At 42.9% G+C, this 20,097-nt stretch overlaps 1 protein-coding gene across 7 annotated transcripts in view; it reads left to right on the top strand.

The window, feature by feature from the left end:
• Positions 1-20,097, top strand: part of MOGAT1 (monoacylglycerol O-acyltransferase 1) — a 99,408-nt gene that overhangs the window by 31,749 nt on the left and 47,562 nt on the right. For 6 of the 7 annotated variants that reach the window (XM_035007016.1, XM_035007020.1, XM_035007022.1 and 3 more), the window contains exon 6: positions 1,526-1,640. In XM_035007016.1, coding sequence (XP_034862907.1) covers positions 1,526-1,640 — 115 coding nt within the window. Of the gene's footprint in view, positions 1-1,525; positions 1,950-20,097 lie in introns of those variants that run through there. The other variant, XM_035007019.1, reaches the window with a different exon arrangement.

Here is a 20,097-nt window from a genome sequence, read left to right as displayed (position 1 = left end):
GTAGGTTCTCAACTCTTGGCATCAGGAAGCAGCAGGGGGCGCGGTGAGCTGGGAAGACCCAGGAAAGCAGGTGCCAAAGCTACGTGTATCTTGTAACAAGGTTTCAAACAGTCTGAGACACAATCTAAACACCTTTTTAAATATGTATAGAAGTTGCCAGGTTACATAATAATTAGCTCATTTTTTTTTTTTAAGATTTTATTTATTTGACAGAGAGAGAGATCATGAAAGCAGGAACACAAGCAGGGGGAGTGGGAGAGGGAGAAGCAGGCTTCCCGCCGAGCAGGGAGCCCGATGTGGGACTCGATCCCAGGACCCTGGGATCATGACCTGAGCTGAAGGCAGACGCTTAACAACTGAGCCACCCAGGCGCCCAATTAGCTCATTTTTAATTACAGGTAAAACACAAATGCATTCTCATTGTAGAAAACTCCTACCATACAGATAAATTGAAAAGTCCCCCATCTCTACCTTCCTTCCTTCCTAGAGGTAATGGTTAAAAAGTCTCTAGACTTGGGGTGCCTGGGTGGCTCAGTTGGTTGAGTGACTGCCTTCGGCTCAGGTTATGATCCTGGAGTCCCTGGATCGAGTCCTGCATCGAGTCCTGCATCGAGTCCCGCATCGGGCTCCCTGCTCAGCAGGGGGTCTGCTTCTCCCTCTGATCCTCCCCCCTCTCATGTGCTCTCTCATTCTCTCTCTCTCAAATAAATAAATAAAGTCTTAAAAAAAATAAAAAAATAAAATACAGTGTTAAAAAAAAAGTCTCTAGACTTTTTAAATGCACTAAAGCTTATTACGCACTTAGGAATATAAATATCTTTTCACAAATGGGATCATACTGTATTATTTCACAACTTGCCCCCCCTTCATACCTTTTAGACCTCGCTGTGTGTGTGTGTGTGTGTACACATATAATTTCATTTTTCAAAAAAATTGCTGCCTAGGATTCTGTTGCATGAGTGTTCCGCGGTTTATTTAATAAATTTTCTACTGAGACTTCTGGTTAGTTTTGTTTTCCACTCTTAACAGTGGGATTCTTGTGATTGTATGTGTTTTCTAATACAGATTCTTAGCTGTGAAGATAAACATTCCTTAAATTTTTAGAAGGAAATTTTAAGAGTCAGAGGAGAGGGCTGATGCCTCACGACTTGAGACTTCGGAGTGGGTCACAATAGGGTACTGTGGCCGGGCCATCAGCTGTACGAGAGGGACAGGGCTGGTGATGTTCGCACACAGCTATGTCCTCTTACCTCACAGCTGTGGTCAGCCCAGTAGTTCGCTTGACTCAAGTCAAAACCACCAGCGGCCTTCCACTCCAGCAACTGTAGAGAAGGAAAGTTCTTTATTGGTTCTCAAATGGGATGGTGTGACTGTTGGAGACAGCCAGTAAAATGAGCAAGGGATTGGAGCAGGCAGGCCTGACAGAGTCTGATTGGCAGATCTTTCCAGAGCCGTCCGTGAGAGGTAGCCGTTTGTGGTGGAGTGGTTTCGTTTTCTTACGTCGGCTGTGTTCTCTTTTTTGCAGTTGGCCGCCCAATCCCTGTTCATCAGACTCTGCACCCAAGCCCGGAGCAGATTGAGGAGTTGCATCAGACCTACATGGAAGAGCTAAGGAAACTATATGAGGCACACAAAAGGAAGTACGGTATTCCCGAGCACGAAACTCTCATTTTTAAGTAACTATACTCTTAGAAGGCATTCGAGAGGATGAGAGAACATCCCATTGGAGGATACATATTTTAACTAAGGACTTTTTTCTTTGACTCTGGAATCAAAGTGGCAAATGAAAAGTATTATTTATGGTGACAGATGTTGATGTGTATCCGTGGGAAATAAAAATACAGTGGGTGACTGTAGGAGAAGGTTGGCGATGACTATAACCCTTCTAATAATCCTCCTCACTTGGGAAGGTGCAAGCATTTCTCGGGGTAAGAAAAGGTTTAGGATTATTTGCTCAAAAAAAAAATGACAGTTTCAAAAAATAATTAGACCCTTTTACCAAAATCACAAGAATTTAAGGTGGTGTCTTCACTAAATATGATAGCTCTTATTTAGCACAGCTGGAACAGTTAGGAGACGGTGTGTAAACTAATTTTCCATACCGAGCTAGAGGAGATCATTTTTTTTTTTCTGCTTGAACGTTCAGACCATTTTTTGGTGAATAATGTTACTTTTCAGAGTTAGATAATTTGATCCTTTAGGTCACATCAACCAATGCATTTTTATACAATAGTGCAGAATTTTCATGCAGGTTTTGAAATAGGATGAATCTACCATCTGGAAACCCATGTGGAGGAGAGCATGTCTCCTCATTTCTATTCATGCTTAGAAATATTCATGCTTGTCATTTGCTCAGAAGTATGTTCATTTGCTATATAGACAAGGAGGTCTTTTGGGAGACATGCTTTAGAACATTAAAATCCCTCAAGGTTTTCATGGTAATAGAAATGGTTTTAATTTTCTTCCCAAATGGCCTCTTTGAGTAAGACCAGCTATGAGAGGAAGTGCACTCTCTGGTTGTGAGGTGCCCGTTACAGCGGTCTGGTCCACGAGAGTGGGAACCCTGTTCCTCCTCTGCATTGATCTCTCCCCAGTGCCTGGGCCAGGCACAAGATAAGTACTTGTTTAGTGAATGTATTTATAGATGAACCCACAAACCACCTTTGCCTTAAGATGAAGAATTTTTATGAACCTATTATAAGAAAAGACCTTCTTTCAGAAGGAGAGAATGTGCTGGGTCTGTTTGTCTCAGGACAGTAATCGACAAGACTTACTTGTCAATTACCATAACGAAGAAGAATGTGTAGTTTCTAGATGATCTCCATTGCTGCTTGTTGCTTCTCTCCCTCCTCCACTCTAGGTATTTGGGGGCATCTTCCCTGAGTTGTCCTAACTTACTAGTAATATATCTTCAGACCTCTGATTTTTAAAAGATCAAGCCTTGGGCTAGAGCCTGGACTGAGTTCAGCATCAGCCAGACAAAACCATGCTGGGGAATGCCTTGAGTAGGAGAGCATTTCACACAGGAAAAAGCAAACCTCCTCCATGCTTCCATTTGAGGTTGTTTTGGCCGGCATCACTTTGGCTTCACGCTGGTTGAGCAATCCAGGAGTCCACTGACCCATGGCCTTGAAATTAGATCAATTTTGTAATCGAAGCAGGGAATAGGGCACAACCTATTTTTCATAGATGCAGAAAATTTGACTATAAATCCTTTTTTGGTATTACTCGACACCAGCCAGGCATCCAGGAGCACTATTTATGGAAAATGACGCACCCCCGCTGGTCAGGGGTCAGTCTTCAGAATAGAGCTGTGAAGGCCACATAACCACAACAGTAAAGACCTTTAAGTTATTATAAAACCCATGAATTTCATTCCTTTAGGGAAACTTATTAAGAACTCACAACACATAGTCTCTTGTGATTTCATGAAGGTATGATTTTTAATCTCGTACTTGGTAGTGGGGGCCAAGCTGAGCCCCCCAACATCAGCTGGGTCATCTAGGAAGCAGTTAAAGCCCACATGTAGTAAAACAGAGGCACTGAAAAATGAAAAAAGTTTTGCTCTGATGAATTTATCTCAAATTTTGCCATTTCAGAAATCCAGACATCAGCAACTTTAATTTTGGCATCTGTAAAGATCTTATTTTTAGGTACAAATTAGGGATTTTATCTCTTTTTCTTTCTCTGGGTCTCCAGAGGTCTTAATCCAGCCAGAAGTCCCTTCAGTCAGAGTGTACTAGGAAGCTCCTTATAGTCCTACAGATTGCAGATGAAGATGTGGACATGAATTTTTGCTACAGCACAAATGTGAGCCATATATTGTATTCACTAATATAGTGTGACAGAAATCGCCTCTGTTTTAAAGATTCTCATCTACTCTGTAATTGCACATAAAATTTAAATAGCAAAGCCTAACAATAACAGCAAGAAAAATAACCCCAGGACACAGTAAGAGAAACTGAGCTAATTGCCTTGAGAAAATGTGCACTTATGATTTAATTTGGACATTTCTGTCTCCTGTTTCTCTTGCATACTGGGCACAAGCTGAGTCATTTCCTTTGTCTCGCAGCTAGAAGGATTGAAATTATCCATATCCAGCTAAGTCGATTATGCTCACATTGAAGGTTGCAGCTTTGGTCCTTAGGAGGGCCAGCCAGTTTTGCTGTGTCCCAAGGGGAACCAGGGCAAGAGATGCTGCATGATTTATGAAAACCTTTCACTGGGACTAGGGAGACAATCAAAGTATATATACTGCAGGGACGATGAGTAAGCCTTTATTGTGTGCATAGCATTAAAAGTACAATCCCTGCCTTCAGGAGAAGGTACGCTTCTGTCCTGGGAAGCACAGAAGGTAGAATCGAGATGCAATGTCCACACTTCTGTAACTTGGCAATTCTTCCAAACCACCGCACCCACAATGCAAATTACCAAGGTTTGTGACAAATATGAAAACACGTTTTGGGTGCATTTACTCTGTCTTCTTTTCCTCGGACAAGAGACAACGTGGATGGGATTTGTTGATTGGTGGTGGGTTTTTGTTTTTTGGGTTTTTTTCCCCAATAGCCAAGATGGCCAGTTCTCATACTGTATTTGTCTTTTTTAAACTAAGTGATAGAATGCCTATTTCTGGGGCTGGGAGAGTTACTTTCAAATAGAATTTGTATATCTTTTCAAAGGAAAAAAGAAACAAGGCAACTTCCATATAACCACCTAGTTGTGCCAGTTTCTCTAGGATGGCAAATACAGAAGCAGCTTTTTATATTTAAAACCAAGGAATTTGTCAAATACCTTATATATCAGTTATTTGATTTAATCCTTCCCAGATACAGCCTAGTGCCATATCTTATATGGGAAGGCGAAGAAGGTCTAACTCCATCCATTGTTTGCTCATGGGATGATGGATCCTGAGGTAGTAGAATCTGCATCTTGTGTGCCTTTGATCCTGCCCCCAATGGAGTGTGGGCCTTCAACGCTCTCTGGGGGTTGGGAGGGTGAACGCTTATGGCGCTAAGCTGGAAGTTCGATAGACTGTGTCAATAGAAGCCAAGTTCTGGAGCTGGAAGGGGCTTCGTGTCTGGCATTAGTCCTTCTGCAGATGAAGCAGTTGAACCGCAGCAGCTTATGTGGATTGGCACCCACTCCACATTCGTATTCCTCTGCCCTGATGGAACAGGAGGAGGGAGATATGGCTCTTCCATAATTATTGATTAATCAACCTGTGAATCCTTCTATAAAACTCAAGTGTCCAAACACAGAGCATGATTAAAAATACTCCTGAAATGTAAGGGATTTAACAGCTCTGAAGCGAGCTCTGTCTTCTTGGGACCTAGAACATTTTTCTTTTTTGAGACCGGTACACCGCATTGTTGATTTTTTCCTTCTGCAAGAGCTATTTTGGTGATGTGCACTGGGGGACGTCCAAGTTGTTCAACAACAAGCTAAGCCACTAGAGCCTATATATTATTGAGCAGCAGGATAAGGCAAAGTGCTTTATGCCCAGGGTGAGTGAAAGATCTTCCCTCTCTGTCACGTTGTGACCATTAATACAGGTCCAGGCAGTCCCATTACTCAGAAGTGGAAGCAAATCTGTCACCATACTGACAGCCCTAAGCCCATTCTGGCTCTAGCTTCATCCAGCTGGGTTGTTACAGCTGCTTTTTTTTTTTTAACAGCTCTTAGATTCTGGTTAAGAATTATCTTAGGCTGGGGCGCCTGGGTGGCTCAGTCATTAAGCGTCTGCCTTCAGCTCGGGTCATGATTCCAGGGTCCTGGGATCGAGTCCCACATCGGGCTCCCTGCTCTGCGGGAAGCCTGCTTCTCCCTCTTCCACTTCCCCTGCTTGTTTTCCCTCTCTCGCTGTGTCTCTCTCTGTCAAATAAATAAATAAAAATTAAAAAAAAAAAAAAAGAATTATCTTAGGCTCTCTTGAGAATAAAGATAAATCTGATCTTGTATTCCTAAGGGCTGTCTAATCCTCCCCTGCTCCGTTTCCAGACCCACTTGGAGCCTTCGGTCTGGTTGGTTTCCAATTGTCCCATGTGGGGTACAGTCATGCGGAGACAACCAGAAAACACAGCTGTGCTATTCTTTTCTACCTTCCATGGGCTTCTGTTTCAAATAATCCTTTAGCCTCTGGTCCTCCACTAACTGGCTGGGTGCCCTGGGCTCTTTCCTTCCTCTTAGGAGTGAATGATCTTTATGAGGTCCCCTCTGGCTCTATCTCTATGGTCTGTGCCTGGCCCTTGTTCTCTCATGGTAATGACATTTAGTGGGAGATGGAGCTTTATCTGCAGACTGCTTTTTCCTCTGCCACCGTCCCTTGTCTTCCTCTGGGCATGCGGAGTGTTCAAATGACTGTCTCCCTTTCTTAGTATATGGAAAACAAATTGCTAGAGATTTCTCCAGCTGCACAGTGACCTTTAGGCATGGTGTTCCTAAGAAACCGTTTCATTCTCTAAATAAAAACTGGAGACATTTATCGAAGCGGTTTCCTTCCTTTTTTCTATTATGCTATGTTAATCACCATACATGACATCGTTAGTTTTTGATGTAGTGTTCCATGATTCATTGTTTGCATATAACACCCAGTGCTCCATGCAGAACGTGCCCTCTTTAATACCTGTCACCAGGGGTTTCCTTCTTTATATGGCTCAAAACTGTGAAATAACAGTTTATTTCTTGTTAAAATCTTTATAGGAGATGGCGAATTTTTGTACTTTCTGTATTGGACTTGTTGCTGTGTGCTTTTTAAATGCTCTCGGTTTATAACGTTTTGACCAATAAATGTGTTTTATGCCCAAGTCGTAACCATGTGGGCATGGTGTTGTAGCTGAGTGGGATGTCTTTCCTGACCACGCCTTGCCAAGGCTGGAGCCCCTTGGACCTGGGGATGGACTCAGGCAAGGGGATTGCGGTGGTACTGTGAGCACTGAAGATTCTCTACTGAAGAGCCAGGCCTGGAGATTGCTCTCAACGGGAGAAAAGACGAAACAGAAAGCAGGCGCAGGGCTAACCGAGAAGTGCAGATGTGCTAAATGAAAGGAGCAGAGGGCAGGAAGAGGAAACAAGCCAGGGAGGGGCTGCGGTTGAAATAGGCGTGAAACTTGTCAGATATGGAAATGTTCAAACACCGGTAGAAAAATGGATGGATTCCAAAGCAAGTAAATGGCTGCTAATAGGTTCAGGGTTTCTTTTCAGGTGATGAAAAAAAAGGTTTTTTTTGTTATGTCAGTCACCGTACAGTACCTCATTAGTTTTTGATACAGTGTTCTGTAACTCGGTTGTGGCTGGTTACACACGCTGCGAATATACTAAGAACTCCCAAATTCTTTCTCTTCAAATGGGAGGATTTTACGATACCGTGAATTATACCTCAATAAAGCGGCTTTCCACACGAGTCAGTCATACACTTGGCAAAATAACAGAAAAAGCTAAAAACTAAATTTCTTTTTTTTTTTTTTTAAAGAATTTACTTACCCATCTGAGACAGAGAGAATGAGAGAGACAGAGAGCACATGAGAGGGGGCAGGGTCAGAGGGAGAAGCAGACTCCCTGCCGAGCAGGGAGCCTGATGCAGGACTCGATCCAGGGACTCCAGGATCATGACCTGAGCCGAAGGCAGTCGCCCAACCAACTGAGCCACCCAGGCGCCCAATTTCTTTTTTTTTTATGTGTCAAAAGTGGAATCACCTCCCTTGGATGCAGGCATTTTGGACAACAGTTTATGCTTTGATTTTTGAGACCTGTTGGTGTTTCTGGTGTCCGTTATCAAAATAGGTGTTTTCAATACTCATTTATTTATTTATTTATTTATTCAATCCTGAGCATGCCATTTATTAGCTCTGTGAATTTGGAAATACTCAGAACATCCTTGAAACCTACTGTCTTCAGAGAGAACAGAAATACCTTCACATATTATTTTGAATATGAAGTTAATTGTTTTTTTTCCACTGCAAATTTTTATTTTATTTTATTTTATTATTTTTAAAGTTTTATTTAATTATGTTATGTTAGTCAATACTCTTTAAAAATATTTTATTGGCTAAAGAACATGCTGAGTTGTTATTGTGTAAAAATACTGCTTGGCTTTAATTTTTCCCAGTATCTTCTTAATACTGTAGTTAGAATAAATAAATAAATATAAATAAATAAAACTGGTTAATATTAAGTAAATATTATCCTATAAAAACCATTAATATTTATTGACCACCTACAATGTGCCAGATACAGGACTAGGGACTTTACATACATTATGACATTTAACTCTTAAAATAGCCCTGTGAGGTCAGTAATATTTTTATCCCATAAAGAATTGGGGTTCAGAGGGGTGAAGAACTTTGCTCAAGACAACCCTCATGGTGGGGTGGTGGAGCTCAGATGTGATACCAGGTCCTCTGGCCAGAGCCCATGCTTTGGGTGTAGGGCTCAGGAGACCTAGGGTATCTACCATCTCTGTCACTAACTTGGGTAGGTGACCTTGACTATGGAATGAGAAGGTGGGACATGACTGCAAAGGTTCTTTATGGGTCCATCTACTGGTGATTCTGTTCTGAAGCCATCTACATTTCCGAACACTGCTCCCCCCCCGACCCCCTCCACATGTACCCCCATAGACCCAATAGGCACAGGAGCCTTCCTGAGCACTGAGAACAACCTTGAGAACCAGTTGTGAGATGGCAAGGTGTTGTGGCCGCCGTTAGAAGGACGGAGTAAGAAAGTTTCATAAGTGGGCTAATATTTGTTGTCAAAGTTAAACATTTAAATGTTAGCTTAAGAACTTCTGTTTAGGGCGCCTGGGTGGCTCAGATGGTTAAGCATCTGCCTTCGGCTCAGGTCATGATCTCAGGGTCCTAGGATCGAGTCCCTCATCGGGCTCCCTGCCCCTTGGGAGCTTGCTTCTCTCTCTCTCTGTCTGTCATGAATAAATAAATAAAATCTTAAAAAAAAAAAAAAAAGAACTTCTGTTTAGCTAAAAGTCTTTGTTTGTTTGTTTGTTTATTTTGGTAGGTGTGACTGCATGAAGCATTAGCTGGGGTAAGGTCGGTTCTCCAAACCGTATTTTTAAATTCATTTTATTTCAGGCGCCTGGGTGGCTCAGTCGGTTAAGCGTCTGCCTTCGGCTCAGGTCATGATCCTGGGGTCCTGGGATCGAGTCCTGCATCAGGCTCCCTGCTCAGCGGGAAGCCAGCTTCTCTCTCTGCCACTCCCCACCCCCTGCCCGTGCACGCACACACATGCACACGCGTTCTCTCGCTCTCTCAAAAATAAATTAGAAAAAATCTAAAAACTATCCTTGTTAAAAAATTTCATTTTATTTCTCACACGTGTATATGTATGTGTCTGTTTCCAAGTACCCCTTAAAAGCTTTCTTCATACCACAGTTGCCTCATGTTTCGGATTTAAGAAGAAACGTCTTCGGTTTGACCTTTCCTTACCTGCCTCTTCCAGTTCATCGACAACTCTTTAAAAACTCTAGATGGGGGGGCGCCTGGGTGGCTCAGTCGTTAAGCGTCTGCCTTCAGCTCAGGTCATGATCCCAGAGTCCTGGGATCGAGCCCCGCATCGGGGCTCCCTGCTCTGCGGGGAGCCTGCTTCTCCCTCTCCCACTCCCCCTGCTTGTGTTCCCCGTCTCCTGTCTCTCTCTCTGTCAAAAAAAAAAAAAAAAAAAAAAAATCTTTAAAAACTCTAGATGGACAGGAAATGTGATCTTTAGTTTGACCTGGCATGACATCTTACGTGTAATGCTGAAGTAAAGGAATATTGTGATGGCTCTTCCATGGCTTGAATTCATGAGAGCAGGATCATATAATTTGTCATTTCAAATTCACTTAACTTTAAAATAACATTGAACCTGTAAATATAGAATGTTAAGTCCTATTAAATAATTTTAGTGGGATTTGCAGAGGGTTTATATAGTCCATCTGTAGAGACGTTGATATGTGGATAGATCTGCATTGCTGTTATTGAAATAATAGTACCCAAATAAAGGAAAATTTAAATCGTGGGGAAGAAAAGCAAATGTGATTCATTTGGGAACTAGCTATACTTTTAAAGATGAATTTGATTTATATTTTGAATAATATATAGGCCGTTGAACTTAGTGCCATTATTGCAAAGAAACTCAGAAGATGTGACACAGTGACAGTCCACGACGTTTCCACCGGAAGCAACACAGTTTCAAAGCGGGACACAAGCCTATCCAGGCCTTGACTTAGTTCTCTTGGAAATGGTATTCTGCCGGAGGGAGGCTATGTCCTCTGTGGGCCCCTTCTTGGTAATGAGGGAGTGAGTCCCGAATTAGGAGTCCACACTTTTCTTAGCCCAACCAGGCCACTATGATTAGGATCTTTGCTGATGCCTGATTACTGTCGTGACTCCATCTTACATAGACAGCTAGACTGTCAAAGACCTTAGCTGAAAGTTCGCGGAAAGAAAGCCCTTTCTGCCCCCATTACTGTGCCAAGTTGACAGATGACATTATAGCAACGCTCCACAGATCAAATAGGCAAATGAAAACAGACTGGTAGAATCGTGTTTGTCCAAATCTGCGTAGGCATCGTGACCTTTACACCTGTCTCTTCCCACTGTTCCTGTTGAGAGTTCTGTGAAACATACCATTAGGATGATTGGCTACAAAGCTGAGTTTCCATGTTTAAGATGACAGAGTGTATGCCAAGCAGCATGCCCTGCTGACCACCTCTGGCCAGAGAAGACGCTTTTCAGAAGGAGCTCTGGGGATTGAACTTTGGAATCGCTCAGAAGCTCTTACCACATCCTTCTGGCCTAACTTCATTGTGAGGGTTATTTCCTTTTCCACATCTTGATAGGCTTAGACACTGCCCCAGGGCCATTATTTCAAAGGAGAAATTTCTCTCTCTTCCATCCTGCCTGTAATTTCTCTTTGCTCTGGGCTCTCGTTTCTGTGAAACAGGGATGCAGAGGCTTCGGTCTGATCCTCTGTCTGGGGCATGTAATGTGTTTTCTGCTCATTCACAGAGTTCCATCAGGGATAGTCTGCCAGGATTCTTTGGCAAGAATCCACTGAAGAATTACTTTCAGCTTTGTTTGTGGTTACTAGATTCAATTGGAATTTCCTGCATCTCTTGGCGATTCAAAGATTCTCATGGAGGGGGTGGAGGCCGGGGCTGCAAGGTGTGTTTCTGCCAGTAAATCCAAGAAGTCTGGGGACTGTGAGGAGGAAGATGCTCAGGGCCTAGTCATTCTGAACATCTTCCCAGTCAGTTGGACAATCTTTTTTTTTTTTTAGATTTATTTATTTGTTTGAGAGTGAGAGAGAGTGAGAGCACTAGCAGGGGGAAGAGCAGAGGCAGAGGGAGAAGCAGACTCCCCACTGAGCAGGGAGCCTGACGTGGGGCTCGTTCTCAGGACCCCGGATCATGACCCGAGCCGAAGGTAGACGTTTAACTAAGCCACACAGGTGCCCCTCAGTTGGACGATCGTGATCAAGCACTGACTTGGTGAAAAGAGCCAAGGTGCAGGCCCCGTGTGCTGGCCCCCCCCCCCCCCCCCCCGGGCCCCTAATTAGAAAACTATCTCATTGGAGAGAGAGGGAAATGAGTATGACAGGAACAGCATCAGCCCAGAGCTTTGGCCCTGTGAAGAGATGCGTTCCAGCTGGGAATCCGGGGGGAGCTCTGTTGGGAACAGAATCCACTGAGGCTTGCACGATAAGGAAGACTTAGGTGAGCACCAAGGGAAAGCTCAGGCAGAGGAGTCAGGATAAGGGTGACCACCTGGTCTCAGTTGGCCCCGGACTTTCCTGCCGTTAGCAGTGAAAGCTCCCATCCTGGGAAGCCCCCTACGTCTAGGCCAAGTGGGACCCCCCAGGCAGGAAGGCAGAATGCCACATGGCCCTGGTGTGGAGGGCACAGCGAGGCACTCTGTCTACCTCTGGGAGAGATGACAGGGAAGCATTTTTTTTTTTTTTTTAATGTTCCAGAGAGCAGCTTTTAAACGAATTTATAGAAAATGGATATCCAACTCGGCTCTCTAATCCTATGATACTCTGAAATGTCTCAGTTTCTGTGAGTTCCATGTGAATGATAGTCTTAAGGCTCTGGGAGGTCTCCATACATTTGAGGGAGGTTTTGTCATGAATTCTCCTTCATGCACTGTCTTGTTTGAGTGGCCTCGAACTAATGACAGTGACTATTCCCTAAGAGTCTGGGTCCTATGGAGAGGGTTGTGTGTATGTGTGACTGTCTCTTCTGGGCTTCAGTTTGTTTCTCTTCAAGGAGAAGTTATTTTCTCCTGTAATGGATTTCTAAAATATTTTTAACAAAGGGGTGCTTAGACACTAGAACTTCTGAAACTGGAGATAAACTTTGAAATCTGAAATGTTAGGAAATGCCCTAATCTTTACATAAACTTTAAGTTTTTATTTGTTTTTTTTTTTCCCTACCTTTTACTTGTTAAAAACATACATATATATTTAGATCTTATTTATTTTTTATGCCTTGTTCCCGGAAGGACCATAGATGGAATAGTTCTGTTAGAGATTTGAGAATCTTATTTTATTCATCACATGAAACTTAATAAAAATGAGAAGTGAATATCAGAGCATAAAATTTTGAGTATTCACTTACAATAATAAAATTATCTCTCCTACATGGAAGAGCCGTTGAGTAGTAGAAACTAGCAATCTTTGGGGCTCCTGGGTGGCTCCATCAGTTAAGCATCTGACTCTTGATCTCAGCTCAGGTCTTGACCTCAGGGTCGTGAACTTGAGCCCTGCGTTGGGCTCCACACTGGGCATGGAGCCTGCTTAAAAGCAAACAAACAGGGGCGCCTGGGTGGCTCAGTCGTTAAGCATCTGCCTTCAGCTCAGGTCATGATCCCAGGGCCCTGGGATTGAGCCCCTCATCGGGCTCTCTGCTCAGCGGGGAGCCTGCTTCTGCCTCTGCCTGCCACTCCCCCTGCTTGTGTTCCCTCTCTCACTGTCTCTCTCTGTCAAATAAATAAATAAAATCTTAAAAAAAAAAAAAAAGCAAACAAAAAAACTAGCAATCATTGATACTTTTACATCTTTGCCACAGTTAAATGAGCACATTTAATCTTGAAACACAGGGTTTTTTTTTAATGTAAAAGGATTTTTAGAAATTTTATTTATTTACTTGAGAGAGAGAGGGGAAAAGCATGAGCAGGTGGAGAGACAGAGGCAGAGGGAAAAGCAGACTCCCCACTGAGCAGGGAGCCTGATGCGGGACTCGATCACAGGATCGTGACCCGAGCCGAAGGCAGACGCTCAACCGACTGAGCCACCCAGGCGCCCCTTTAAACACAGTTTTAAAACTTGTTTTTATATCCTTCCCACTCCAAGTACCTTGGCAGACTTAGCTTAGACTAAAGTTGAACTCCCCTCAATTGGGGTCCAGGGTTACGTGACCACAATCAAATTCCTAAAGAAACAGAAAGTTTCCCATGGGAAGCATCTGTCAAAATTATTCTTTCCACAGTAACTATTCTTGAGACTAGGTTTAGAAAAACTCTAGATTGCTTCAAATCAATTCCAACTCCAAAGACTCAAGAAAGCATTAGATCTTCGACCAATGTAGCCAGTTAAAGAGCAGATAGAAATGTCAACTTCATGCTTCTTTTATCATGGAGGCAAAAAATACCACCACACCTCCAGCTACCACATGTAGTTTAAGGCAGGAAGGAGAAAGGTGTCCACTCTCTTCTTTGACTTTATTAAAAACCTTGCTATCTTTCCCAGAATCCCTCGGGCAAACTCTGCTCGATATCTCATTGGTCAGAAATGGGTCCCATGGGTCACACCCAGCTATAAATAGGGCTGGGAAAGTGACTACTGACTTTCCATTCTCTTTAACAGGGGTTAGCAAACTTTTTCAGTGAAGACTAGGACAAGAAATATCTTACCCAATAACTACTCAACTCCATCATTATAGTGCAAAAGTAAGCGCCCGGCTAGCTCAGTCGGTAGAGCATGAGACTCTTATAGTGCAAAAGTAGCTGTAGATAATTGTAAATGAATGAACGTGGCAGAGCTCCAATAAAACTCTTATTTATGGACATGGAGTTTTGAATGTCATGTAATTTTCATGAAATAGTCTTCTTTTGATCTTCCTTTAACCAGTTAAAGCTAAAACCACTCTTAGTTCACAGGCTATATAAAAACAGGAGGCTGACCTGATTCAGTTTGTGGACCCCAGAGGAGGGTGAGAATGGTTTTGGGGGTGGGGGGCACACCCTAGTGCTACTGCAAATAGGCTCTGTACCTTGAATATAGAATATTGGAAAGTGATGACAAGCTCAACCCATCCAGCCAACTTTAATTTTCCTGAGGTCAGCAAGCAGATTCTGCTTCCAACTCATGTTCTTTGTCATGAATACATTAAATCTACCAGGTGCTTTTAACTCAGAAAATCTGATCCAAGAGATCTTTCTATTTTTTACATATTTTCTTTTAAATTGCCCTATAATGACTGCGAAACTGGATCAGATCTACATGAACAAACCCTAGAATGGAGTCTAGAACTGTAACCAGAAAATTATTGACTCCATAACACAGACATTTGCACAATTGCTCAAAGGTCTGTTTGTATGAGCTTCAGAATGAAAATTCAGAGATAATATTACCTTAGATACTAGTTAAAACAGAAGAGCAACATCTTAGATATGTTGATCTAATGATTATTCTTTTTGAAACTATTTCTAAAACATTACCTTTTCATCCCCTTAGAAATGTTTTGTATGTTTTCTTTTGAACTTCACAGTTAATTTTATAATTATGCTGTATGTATGTGTATGTAAATATAAAAGTATTATATGTGTACATATGTATACCTATAATACAACTAAAGCATATATATCATTTATACTACATATAATATATGCATATAATTATACATATATACTGTATACATATATATACATATTAGTCAGCACTCCCTCCTAATAAAAGAAATTTGAGTTGTGCAGCTAAAGAGTCTAGGGATTCAGGCATCAATCCAGATGCTCAAATGAAATCATCAGAACTCAGTCCTGCTCCATCTCTCTTCTCTCCACTGTGTTGACTCCACTGTCCGACTCCCTTCATGGTCGTAAGATGGGCACCAGCAGCTGCAGACATACATCCTACCAGGTCAGCACTCCCAAAGGAAAAAAAACTCTTTTCCCTAGAATTGGGTCTCATTGTACTGACTTGGATCATCTGTCCATCCCTGAACACATCATTGTGGTCAAGAAGTTGGAAATACGCTGACTCGCCTGGGCTTCGTGGTTGAGTGCCCCTCCCCTAGACGTGGGGAGGTTGTGGGGCCCGCTGGCTTTCTGAACCACATGGACAGAGAATAAAGGATAAGTGGTTCCCCAAAGGAAATCAGGGTGAATGGATTCCGGGAAGAAAAAAATAATTGTCTACTACGATAACACTAACATTTGACTTTCAACAAAGGAATCAGGAAGAGAATATGGAGACTCAGAGGAAATGGATGAGAAATGAGAAAACCATGGGAATGTGATGGAAGTGTTTTATAGTAAACTGGGCAAGGTCAGTGGTTCATAATCTTGGCAATGTATCAGAAAAATCGAAGTGGTTAAAAACAAAACAGAACAAAACAACGAAACAGATTTCTGCACCTTACGCCAGACAGACTGAAGCAGAATCTGGGAAAACGTGGTCTGGGATTCTGTTCTCTCTCTTTTTTTTTTTTTTAAAGATTTTATTTATTTATTTGAGAGAGAGAATGAGAGAGAACACGAGAGGGAAGAGGGTCAGAGGGAGAAGCAGACCACCCGCTGAGCAGGGAGCCCGATGCGGGACTCGATCCCGGGACTCGAGGATCATGACCTGAGCCGAAGGCAGTCGCTTACCCAACTGAGCCACCCAGGCGCCCTGGGATTCTGTTCTCTTTGTAAACCACCACAGGCAGTAGATGTGCAGCTTTATTCATAGACTTGCTTTGGGAATTACTGAACGAGGTTGCATTAGAGCACAGGCTGAGCTGCCGTAGCAGAAAGACCACAAAGTACAGAGGCGGGAAGAAGTTAATTTCAGTCTCACATAATAGTCTGGAGGTGAACAGTCCAGGATGGTGGCCATGTTTATTCAAATGCAAAGGTCCGGGGTGCCTGGGTGGCTCAGTCATTAAGCATCTGCCTTCAGCTCAGGTCATGATCGCAGGGTCGTGGGATCGAGCCCCACATCGGGCTCCCTGCTCAGTGGGAAGCCTGCTTCTCCCTCTCCTACTCCCGCTGCTTCTGTTCCCTCTCTTGCTGTGTCTCTCTCTGTCAAATAAATAAATAAAATCTTTAAAAAAAACAAAAAACAAATACAAAAGCAAAGGTCCTTCCATTTGTTGCTCTGCCATCCCCTCCGGTGCTGTCCTTGTCTGTACAGTGGAAGCTGGCCGCTGCCACGTCCATGCTAGCCCGCGGCGAGAACAAAATGAGGGCAGAGAAGCAGAGTTGTGAAGGCCAAGGCTCCAAAGTGCACACATCACCTCCGCTTTCATTATATTGGCCTGAACTTAGTCACATGGCGCAGCAAGTGCAAGGGAAGCTGGAAAGTATGGTCTTTCTCTCACCTAAGATATCAATATATATTTCTTTCTTGTTTCTAAAAACACACCCTCTCATATCTACTTAAGTAGTTAGGTGGGCGTATGCCCAGCTAGAATTGGACACCTACAGATGAAATATTCATGACTTTCAGTTAAACGTGACAAGCTGAATTGCATTAATCTTGACTTCTTCGTGAAACTCCTCTTAAGTGAGAATAAAGGAATAAAAGAGGTGAAAACTCAAAGAAAACAGGGGAAGAGTAAGAGGAGAAAGTGATGTCAACACTATTTTGCAAAATGAAAAACAGATGGACAAGTGATAAGTGACTTGGCAGCACAGAAAAAGCAGAAACTGTATGACAGAGAGAGCCGAGGGGGGAGAGTCCAGTCAGAAGCAAGTGATTGGCATTGCAGGATCTCAGGAAGGCCAAGCATGGAGGCCACCACATATCTGAAGTCAGGTGTGGAGGGGATCAAAACCAAGGAGGGTCATCAAAAATCTCTAAGGAGCTCTAGAGGGGAGGGGGGTGGGGGGATGGGTTAGCCTGGTGATGGGTATTAAAGAGGGCACGTTCTGCATGGAGCAGTGGGTGTTATATGCAAACAATGAATCATGGAACACTACATTAAAAACTAATGATGTAATGTATGGTGATTAACATAACATAATAAAAAAAAAATCTCTAAGGAGCAGACTCTCAGATTCCCTGCCCTAACTCTAGCAGCTTGTCGATTCCTGAGCAGAGCACAAGAGTTTTGCTCTTGGAAATTCTTGAGAAACTCTAAGCTCTAGAATACCAGGCCCAACAGAGAGAGATGGGGTGGAGAGGTGCCGCTAAAGCAGATTGAGGGACAGCCTCCATTTTGAATGGTAATTCCCATCCCCCCTTCCCACACGAGGTTCCCATGATCCTCAGCAGCCAGCTTTCTATCACCCCAATAGGAGAATGGATGATTTCTCTGCAGGGAAACCCACCAACCCAAGACAGAAGACCACAGATTCCAATTTTTGTGATTCTCCATCTGCCACAATATACTGAGGTCTACCAATGAATAAACTATTTACACAGAGCTGCTGGTCAGCTTTTTAGTGTCAGTAACGGACATTCAAGAGTCACCAGAACTTTCAAGAAAGGCTTCAACAGGAGACATAACAAATGAGGAACGTGAGAGAGAGGGAACCAGCGGAAGAAAACTTCAGAAAACGGTAATTTATACCTTGAGAGAGATAAGAGAAAATTTTGTAACAATAAACAAGAACAGAATGCTGTGCAAAGAAGAGCGTTTAGAAAAAGAAAGTGACATAACTATAGAGCATGATGGGGGGGAGGACAAAAATAGGCACCAGAATGTGTCAGGGAGCCAAATCCTCACACTGCATAGAAGAGAGCCAACAGATGAAGTCTTAAGGTAACAAATCAAGAAAGAGCAATTTAAGCATGTGGGGCGCCTAGGTGGCTCAGTCACTTAAGCGTCTACCTTCAGCTCAGGTCATGATCCCAGGGTCCTGGGATCGAGCCCCACATCGGGTCTGGACTCTCCTTCTCCCTCTGCCCCTCCCACCCCCCTGCTCATGCTCTCGATCTCACTCTCTCTCTCTCAAATAAATAAAATCTTTTAAAAAAATTTTTAAGGGGCATCTGGGTGGCTCAGTTGGTTAAGCGACTGCCTTCGGCTCAGGTCATGACCCTGGAGTCCCTAGATCGAGTCCCACATCGGGCTCCCTGCCGAGCAGGGAGCTGCTCCCTCTGACTGACCCTCCCCCCTCTCTCATGTGCTCTCTCTCTCTCATTCTCTCTCTCTCAAATAAATAAATAAATAAAATCTTTAAAAAAGTAAATAAATAAAAATAAATTTTTTTTAAAAGCATGTAATTTAGAATGTAGATATAAATACATAAAGGAAAAGGTAAATGAGCTGAAAATGATTGACTCCAGAAGTGGGAATGGAGGGTGGGAGAGGTGAGGCAGGAGACTGCTGCTTTTCGTTATAAGCCAGTACTTGGCTTGCTGATTTGATTTGCGAATCCGTGCATATGACAACAGTAAAATACATTCTAAAATTTTATTAGTTTTTATATTATTCTGGAATGGTTTATATATACCTTAAAATAAATAAAAATGTTAATATCTCATATCGCAAAGATTACTTCTTCACAAGATGTTGACGTATAAATGTATGAGAAGCCTCTATGTGGAATAATTAGTGAGAAGATACACAGATGGGCCAGGGGGAAGAGGCAGTTTATGAGGGAGCTCACCGACTTAAGACATGAAGGCATTTGAAAGAGTCTGGGAACTTTTAGGAGGGAAAGTGAGAATTCCTATTTTAAGAAATCTGAGCAAACCATTATAGTCCAAACTGCCAAATATCTACAGAGAGTTGGCAGATGTTGTAGAAATCATAGATGCTGGTTTTTTTTTTAAATGTTTGTTTATATATTTTAATAATAGGAAGTCATTTTGTTTGGATAATATTGGGAAATGAAGACGTGTTTTTCCCTTTAAGCTATAACCAGAAATGCTTTGCAGAGCAATAAGTCAGACACATACTAATTGACTTCTCAAAACTCTGTCTCGCTGACGAGCACTCGCTGACTGGCACCGCTAAATGGGTCAGAGACTTGCTTTCTCAGTCTTACTCTGAGCTAAGAGTGCCCACGTGTTCCAGTTCTGGCCAACGAACTCTAAGGGTGTCTGGTCAGGGGCCTCTGGCAAGTGCTTTTCACCCTCATAAGGAGTTGGTGCAGTGAAAGAGAGATTCCACGTGATGCCTTTGGACAACGGGATGATGTCATTTTGGAGTTCTCATGCATCTTGAAACCATAAGGGCAAAGCCAAAGGAATTTCCAAGGGCACGGATCCAAAGCCAGGGCAGCAACAAATGTTGTGAACCAATACCAGTAATGAACGCCAGCCTCCCTGTTATGCAAGAATAAAAAAGAAAAGTTTTCTGTTTTGTGCGACAGAATCAGTCCTGTTTTCACCATTGGTCCAAGTATGTCATCATATTATATCTATAAATAACACTATGATTTCAGTGTCCCCTATTCAATGGGGCAGTTCCCTAATTACTATAGGGCAGTGTCCCTTACAGTAATTGAGTGAAGGAAGGTAAAATGACTCACTCACATCAACATGATCATTCCGTGACATTTGTACACTTGTATGAAAGTTTAAAACAGCTTTTCAAGAAGTGCTCCTTGACACACACATATTGTAGGTGTGATGACTTAGGGACTCGCTCATCCCTGGGGGTTGCTTAGAGGGGCCTGGGGTGGTAGGCATCTCTAGGACTGCTGACGCCCCTGGGGCAGTGAGAACTCCTTCTGGGCCACCTTGGCCACTTACCCTCAATGCCCTCTACAAATACAATCCTTAACTCTGAGTGCCATTGAGTATGATGTGCCAGGAAACCATGCTCTAGGATTTACACATAGCGTTTATGTGCATTCTCTCTCTCGGTCTTTGCAGGAACATTGTGAAGTTATTCTGAATCTCATCCTCCAAATCCTCATCCTCGGTATAAACTGAGTCCCTGGATAAGTTAG

Source organism: Mirounga leonina, unplaced genomic scaffold (genome assembly GCF_011800145.1).
Source record: "Mirounga leonina isolate KUSES-001 unplaced genomic scaffold, KU_Mleo_1.0 Mir_151, whole genome shotgun sequence".
In the NCBI taxonomy this organism is placed as follows: domain Eukaryota; kingdom Metazoa; phylum Chordata; class Mammalia; order Carnivora; family Phocidae; genus Mirounga; species Mirounga leonina.
Note: the sequence above shows the minus strand (reverse complement) of the source record. Positions and strands in the feature narration are given on the sequence as shown.